This window comes from Corvus brachyrhynchos, unplaced genomic scaffold, assembly GCF_000691975.1.
Source record: "Corvus brachyrhynchos isolate BGI_N302 unplaced genomic scaffold, ASM69197v1 scaffold331, whole genome shotgun sequence".
NCBI lineage: Eukaryota > Metazoa > Chordata > Aves > Passeriformes > Corvidae > Corvus > Corvus brachyrhynchos.
The window spans coordinates 2,037,127-2,045,450 of NW_008237229.1; the positions used below are offsets into that span (position 1 = coordinate 2,037,127).

The 8,324-nt window shown below is 35.3% G+C and overlaps 1 protein-coding gene across 3 annotated transcripts in view; it reads left to right on the plus strand.

Moving 5' to 3' along the window:
* Nucleotides 1–8,088, plus strand: part of CEP192 (centrosomal protein 192) — a 57,073-nt gene extending 48,985 nt beyond the window's left edge. For 2 of the 3 annotated variants that reach the window (XM_017729474.1, XM_017729475.1), the window contains 4 exons: nucleotides 1,590–1,711; nucleotides 2,301–2,424; nucleotides 2,823–2,881; nucleotides 7,469–8,087. In XM_017729474.1, the coding sequence (XP_017584963.1) occupies nucleotides 1,590–1,711; nucleotides 2,301–2,424; nucleotides 2,823–2,881; nucleotides 7,469–7,607 (444 nt within the window). In that variant the 3' untranslated portion in view covers nucleotides 7,608–8,087. Of the gene's footprint in view, nucleotides 1–1,589; nucleotides 1,712–2,300; nucleotides 2,425–2,822; nucleotides 2,882–7,468 lie in introns of all 3 variants that reach the window. The other variant, XM_017729473.1, reaches the window with a different exon arrangement.
* Nucleotides 8,089–8,324: the final 236 nt, after the last annotated feature.

Consider the following 8,324-nt stretch of genomic DNA (forward strand, 5'->3'; position numbering starts at 1 on the left):
ATGTTAAATGCATGCCACTTTTTAATTTACATGGTTTACGTACTTTAAAAAGGTATGCAGTTAGACAGTTTATGGATCATTTTTCAGCAAACTGAGATGAATTCTTTCATTCTTAACACAAAAGACTTACTGCTAACTTAGAGGTCTGATCTGATTATTATCAGCAGCACAAAGCTTCATCATCTTTGTGTATCCCAGAAGTGAGAGGAGGGAAAACGTTTTTAAACTCTGTGAGCAAAATAATTCCAATTTTCAAGCTATACAAATTTCTGTGTTCCTGAGGTGTCTGGAACAGCAGCATTCAACTGTAACCATTTGGAGTGTTAATGTACTGCTCTTATTTGAAACAGCAGAAGTCAGTACAGGCTGTGGTAAAGCATGCAGTATTTCAAGATGCCCTTATAAAGACTGGGGTAACTTCTGATCATTTTCCATAATGTACCTTATTCTCATGCAGTCAACTTGCCTTTTGATAAATTAGAATTTGAATGATAACAGAGGCATGACACCCATTGTTTTTCACTATGTGGAAAAATAAAAGCTCTTGAAACAAGACACATTTGCAAATCCCTTCTTGTCTTTATGTATTCGGTTCTACTGGGGTTCATGGGTTATTTGCAACTGAAAAATATATTCTTTAAAATGAAGATTTTTTTTTTTTTATGGCTGCTGCTATTTCTGACAGACTGATTAGCAGCTCTTTCAATAGAAGAAATGAATGTCTAAAAGACAAGTTTGTCATAGCAGCTCTATTGAAGATGAATCTATTTTTTTCATCTTCCCTGCGTCAGGGAATCAACTGCTTGTCTAAAACGTCAGCACCATTTCAAAAATTGACATAATGTTGTACAACCATAAGTGTAGGAGGTTCTTTTGGTTCTTTAACTTTGTTTAAGATGTTGTGACCCAAGGGGACTCCAAAGAGTATCTGGCAAGATTCATTAAGCAACGCAGAATTTGCAATTGGTTATTTGTCAAATTATTCTCATCCGGTGATCTTGTCTCCTTGTGTTAGAATACCCTAAATGGGGGTCTTGGTGATGGTAAATATTTTGGCCTAATTTCTGAATGCGGAAAATACCGTATAGTGCGTTATCTGACTCTGTCTCTCTGGAGAGACCTTTCTTTGAGAAGGATGTATTGTTCATAATACAAACTTATTACAAAGCTTTTTGCTGTTTTGAGAATTCAGATTATAATGCTGATTTATGTCTGTCTTCTTTCTGAGCACTTGTTTAGCCAACTTGGTTGTTCTTGAGGCATATGGGCATAATATCTGCAGAGGAAGTGAGGGGTTTTTTGGCTTTTAGTAAAATCTTGGTTGCTTGCAGCCTTTTTGAGATTCCACCTGCGCTGCTAGTTTGTTGTGAACTGTCTTGTAATAACTAAGTATTCGTAAAGCACAGAAGCCTGTTGACGTATTCCTCCTAAATAATTGCTTCCATCTAAATGATCCAGACTCTCATACTCCTGAAAGATTATTCTTTAAATAAGAAGTCTTGGATTGGGTAAGGGGAATGACTTACGTACCTGAATACTTAAGTACTTTTGAATGCAAAGTTTACAGTCTTCTCTGGTTTTGCCAATAGAGTGCTAAAACAGAAAATGAGACACCAATTGTGAAAGCTTCTGCATGTGGCCTTACAAAAACTGAGGTTCCAGTTACACCAGAAATGAAAGTTGACTCTGAAGGACAACCAAAAAGAGTAAGGTATGTATGGACAGAACTTGAAAGGAGTGTGTCTGCAGCTGGGTAAAAGGGTGTGGGGGTAGAACACAACCCCACAACCAAAGCTTTTTTTTACTATTGGGACATCTGTGTGGTGGAACAGGCTTCACAGAGAGTCTGTGCAGTCCAGTCTCAAAGGTTTTTGGGATCTAACTGGGCAGCTTGCTCTGACCTCACATCTGACCCTGACTGGAGCCAGAGGTTGGACTAGAGACCATCCGAGTATCTTCTGACCTGAATGCTCCTATGATTCTATGTTAAAGAGTAAGCAGCTGTAAAAACAGACTTGCCAGTACCTCTTAGTGGCTTTGTATTGTTCAGTCTTCCATGCTTTTTCTTTTCAGTTGAGTTTCTAAGTTGTCTAACCATGATATGCTGTGGTAAATGAACTGGTATTGGCAGTAGAATTTTGTGTATACTTTTTGTATATTCAAAGTTGATGTTTTCTGGATCTTTCAATTTTTTCTGATTTATTCTCATAAAATACACCTGTTACTTCAAGTATGCAATCAATATACACAGATCATATAGGTCAGAAATGTTAATATCTTAAATCCCTTTTTCAAATCAGACAAAAAGAGGTCATTCAAGGGGTATATGCACCAGAAGACTTCTACGTTTTTCCTCTAACCAGAGTTGGGGAAACATGCACATTAAAGGTCAACTTGAGGAATAACTCCTTTACAACACACATGGTAAGTTTGACTGACTTTATCTTAAATAGATACTTGTAAGTCCTTTCAATTGTTCACCTGCACTGTTTTTTTCTCTTTTACTATTGACAAAAATTACAATAGTACAAGTCTTAGTTTGCTAGTTCCAAAAGTCTATATTGGAAGAATTTTGATGTGTAATTTTTCTCTTTTGTCTGACTGAATAACTGTGTGTATTTGTAATACATTAATATGAAAATATAGTAGATCAAAATTTGCATAGGTTTGTTGTTCACAAATGTGGGCATTCTTTATTTTTAAACCTTGGGTCTGTGTAAAGCTGTATTTGTAAGTGACCTGATTTATCTTAAGCATGTCATAAATTGAATATGATGGGCTTAAATATAGTGCACTTTTGAGCATTTTGTATTAAATTACAGCTGAAATTTGTAAGTCCCAGGGAGCCTTTCTACATCAAGCACTTGAAATACTCTCTAAGGTGAGTAATGCATATGCTAACATTCTCTCCTAACAAAAAAAATAACCAAGTAATGCAGTAAGATAAATATCTTCTGTATATGTAGAGTGCTAAAATGTAGATATAAATATTCTGGATGTCTGACTAAAGGGCTGGGAGGTGTTTTGTTGCTTTTGTTTATAGTTAAAGGTTTGGGGGGGGATTGTGAGTTTTTTTTTGTTGGGTTTCTTTTTTTTTTTTTTCCTAAGATGTACTCTCTAATCTCTGTTCGAAGCAGAATGAGCCCACACAGTTATTTCTGCATCTGCCAATTTCTTCCCTGCAAATTGTTTCTAACAGTGCTTTTAATGTTAAGCCTAATGCTTCATGTAACCATTTGGCATGCTGTGCACAATCAAGTCATTCCTTCCATTTATACTTTCTGCACAACAGACCAAGCAAATTGCCTTCATCATGCTTCTAATTTGACAAACCTGCAGAGCTGCATCAAAGATTCTCTGCAAATACAAGGTTTGAGCAGCTAGTGGAATTGTCTGGTCATACCAAGTATTTCAGCATTTTACCTGCATAGAAGAAATTTTTAAGTTGGTGATAACAGTCCTGAAAATAAACCCAGTCATCTGTGGAGTTCATTACAACAACTATGTGACAGTAGTATTAGTCATCTCTTCAAGAAGTACAGCATCTCACATGCTCATCTGCAACAGTAGGATTGTCAGGAAGCAGAAATGCAACCATTTCATTAGAAGTGATACAGCATACATTCTGAGTGTTTAAACAGGTTCCCATTTTAAACACAGGGAAGCTAAGGGTATAGAGAGCAGAAATTGTGAGCAAATTGTAAATGGAGTTAGATATTCTGCCTCCTAATCTGCTCCACATTCATCACAAAGATAGGGCTGTGGTGGTGTTAGCCAGAGGTATTCAAGGTATTCTTAAGGCCACTTTTCAGTGCCAAGTGTTATAACTCCACCTAGGCATGTGTTAGTGCTTCAATTTAACTGTCATCTTTTTATTGAATATTTCACATGAGATGGCACAGAAGGGTTTTTTATGGGGGGAGTGACCAGGATAAAATCTATCCACATAAAGACAACCAGCTAGATCTGTCTGAGGCTGTACTGTAGCATACAGAGGACAGGATGACTTGATTTTGTCGTCCTTGACAAAAAAATGAGTAACTTCACTGGAAGACACTTTGATATTTCAAAAATATTGTTGAGGAATGCTGAAAAAACTATTTGGTATATTTTCTGCAAGAGATTATGAACTCCTACTGCATTTATCCAAAGTAGACTTAACAAGTTTAAAAGTCAGTCTTTTTTTTCCTAGTAACTTTGGCGGTTTTTTCTTTGGCTGTAAATACCAGTTTTTCCTATCTTTTTAAAAAATAATTTCTCTGAAGTCGACATAGTGCTCTCCCATTTATGAGCATAAAGCACAGATTTACTTGACTTTGATAGATGCTTTTAAAAAAGTGTTAAAAGTGGTTTTAATGGCTTTTATTTGAGAATAGCATCAAGGAGGGTATCAAAAAAGCCACTGGCAGCTGTTTCCTTCTAAACTTGGCTGTCTTTGGAAGTAATGCTCAAAACTAATTGGATGAGAAGACTCTTCACAGGAACTTGGAATATTAGTCTTTAAATAAGTATAAGAATGGAAAGTACCATTTACCTATATGTTTTTTACCAAAAAAGTATGATGTTTTAAACATGGTCTATTGTATGCTCTTAATTTTGTGGGCCAAATTTGAGTATAATCAAGTTTTAAATCTGGATAAAGAAAGTGAAAGTTTGTATCCAATATCAAGAGTCTGACCTTCTGAATTTGGTATAGTGGCTTTGCCAGTTCTTCAGCTGGTTATGCCATCCCCAGTACCAGTACATAGCACTGCTGTGGAATTCTGTCTGCAACTTACACCCAAAAGAGTTCTATTTGTTGACAGAGTAGAATTTGTTTTACTGCAAAGATAATACTTTTAATAATATGGCTCTTAAGTGATACAAATATATGAATTAAACATTAAAAAAAATGGCAAGTTTCTGTTTCTGGAAGTACTACCAGGTTGCTATGCCTACTTAAAAATGTTTGAAAACAAAAATGTCCCAATTTTATTGCTTTCAGAAGCTATCTGATTACAGGGTAGTTTATATTCTGCATACTAGTAAAAGATAAAACTGTTTTGTTGGGTTGTTCCCTTCACTAATTATTTTTGTTTCCAGTAGCCACCCTTCTGTCAGTGCTCACTGTTCATTGATGAACCATCTGGTTACTATGGTTTAAATAGCACTTTTTGCCCATACTCTTCTTTTTCAACTTACCTATTCCAGTGTCGTGTTTTGAGGACTAGAGGATTAGTTTGTCTATGAAGCAGGCTTCAGACATGCCTGACTTCTCAGAAATACCTCTTGAAACTGGTGCAACAACCTGTAAAGGCCATACACTATTCAGAGACTGAGGTGCAGGCGTAGTGGAAAGTTTGAAATAAAAGGGTGGTTTTTTTAAGAGAAAAAGAGTTAATTGCAGCAGAATTCTACTTGTCCTGACACTATCCTTCTTGACTAGTTTCTGATTACTGTACTGGAGAAAAATCTTCTAGGTTGCTTTATTTCTGAGAACATTTATGTTATGGAGTAGCCCAAAGAGCTGTTATATCTGGAGTCTGAACTTCCCAGTTTTGTTAGCTGAGAAAATGAAAATAGCATCTTTTCCTTTGGGCTAGGAAGCAAGTGTGATGAGCCTTATCTCGATTGTGAGAAATCAACTGTCTCCTACAAAAGAGACTATGTAATTTCTGACTTATTTGGCTTTTAGGGAAGAACAATAATGTGTTTAGCACCCACCAAATGGACACCTGAATTTAGAGATCAAGCAGAATTTAATGTAGCTGTCATATGCTAAGAAACTGCTCTGCCTCAGTACTGTTGAGGTCACATGGTTCATACTCTGGAAATTAATACTTGACAGCCAGATGTGGGCATCTTTCTGAAAGAGCAATACTTAACTTACTGTTAAGTTTTTGATATGGTGTAAGTTTGATTTTGGTCATACTGTTCTTTTTGAGTAAATGTTATATAATATGTCAGGGAGCATACATGTATTATTTTGGGGATGATACAGACTTCTGCATCTCTTCTGGCTTTGTACTGAATTTACTTTTACTTTTGTACATTCTCAGGTGGCCTAGTTATATGCAGCTTCACACTCTATTCCTACTAAAATTTATGTTTTCTAACATAATGCATTTTACTGATTAAATAATCATACTGATGTCCTTCACTTAAAAAAATGGATTTTTAAAAAAATAATCTGAGTAAACATCTTCAGCCTGTATATCATAGATGGTTAAAAAGACAAACACTGCCACATTTGTTATACAACACTTGGCAGTTGAGGATGAGACATGAAACTGATTCGATTGTATTCCTTTGGTGCACTGTTGATTGTAGTTCACTATGGTATAATTATTTCTTTATTTTTGTATTAACCTGATTTAAAAAATACGGTACCATCCCCGTCTTTATTCTGAATGTGTGTACTCTTATTTGATTGACCAGGATGTTGTTAAAAAAAGAAAATTTGCTGATGTGACTACTTCAGCACTAAGGATGATACTAGCAAATGAGAATTGTATGTAAGGCTGGTATTGCCATTTCAAATGTAGGTGACGGGTAGAGTAGAAGGGTCAAAGCACAGATTGATTTCAATAAGTTGGATTAGTATAGAGAAAAGGAGTATGAAAAGGTAGGAACACAGTGAGAAAAAGTAGGGGAAGGAAGCACATTCCAGAGGGCTTTGGACAATACTATATAAGGAGAGAAAATTGAAGCTACAGTAAAAGCAAACAAAGCTATCTTTTCTTTTTCTACTAAGTGATGCTGTTCATAATTCCTTATTTCAGTATGTGCCTGTTACTGCTACCTGCTTCAGTGCTGGATATTTCTATTGGATGCCACAGAATCCAATAGACTGCCAATCAAAATTTTCAGCTTTTGCTTGTACAGCTTATATTTTCTAATAATTCAGTCTAGGCTTTTGACAATTAACACAGCCACCCATTACATTTGGTATGTTTTTATGTAATCCAAATAGAAGAGGAATTATGTAACCTAAAATGGTGTAAAATTTCTAAAATGCTGTTTGAGGATGGACATATTGATTTGCAATAATTCAGGAAAATATTTCTTAATGTGGAGGCAATTAGAAGTAATGATAATTACTTTAGTAGCTTCAAATGCATGAATTTCAAAAAAGAATTGAAAATTTTAGTGTACTTGTTTGATGTTTGAAGGGAAGAAATGTAGTAATTTTGCTCTAAATAAAGTTTATGCACTGTCAGTATTGTCAAGAGGCATACCAGCCTTATCAAAGTAAACTAGCAGGAATAAAGTATTGTATTACTTTGTATAATCAGAAGGAAAAAATGACCTTCATAATCAAAATCCTTCAGAAGAAAAACAGATAATCAAATCTATAAAAATAAACTTGATGGTCCAGCACACATTCAGTATACCATTTTCATGAAAATCAAAAGTAGACAAGAATTTGTCTATCTGGTAGTATTTACTTGTTTATTAACAATGATTATGCCCATAATTGCCATTTTAGATCCTGTCATTTCATCAATGTGCCAGTCCAGTTCAAGCCAAAGGCAGAAGGAATGTTTGAAGATGTCTTCGTTGTGCTGACAGCCAAATATGGCCCAATTAACATTCGGCTATGGGGTAAAGCTATTGCAAAAAAATAGAACAGTTTTATAACTGTTTATAAGAATTTATAACAGTTCATACCATTTAAAATATTCAAAGATTTGCTACTACATTTCCATACTAATGTCCTACTTGTTTTGCCCTGTGATGCTGCTTTGATGAAAAGTCTTCTGTAAGATACATTATGGTGCTTGTTTTACAAATCTGTTTTGATCGTAAAAACATTGAGAAATAACATTGTATGTTTTAAAGTTGTCATTTTCTAATTAATGTTTCTGCACTTTTGATGAAAATGGAAGTTTTCTATTTTTGCATTTATTAAAAATAGATAGATACTGATATATTTTATTTTAAGCATTGTAAATACAGAAATAAAATCTATGTGTAAACAGTTGATGCTACCTGATTTCTGTCTCTGTTAGAGGATTCTTTGCTGTAGGTAAGGAAACAAGCTGCCTCCTCTTAGACAATGCTAAATTTCTGGGGGGCTTTGAGGGAACCGGGGAGGCATTGCAGTCCAGAAGCTGATTTGTTAATATCACATTTCCATGAGGTAATGCTGGGGTCTGGCAATCAGCCCCTACCTTTTTACAGTTCAGTGGCAGGCATAGGCATTGTTTTTAACTCTCACAATGTGAAAACAATGTAAATTTTAATATGAGCAATAGTGCCTTCAGCCCTCCACAATTATGCATCTTACCCAGTATTCTGTCTCTGAAAGTCACACAAAGATGTTACTTAGGGTAATGACGTAA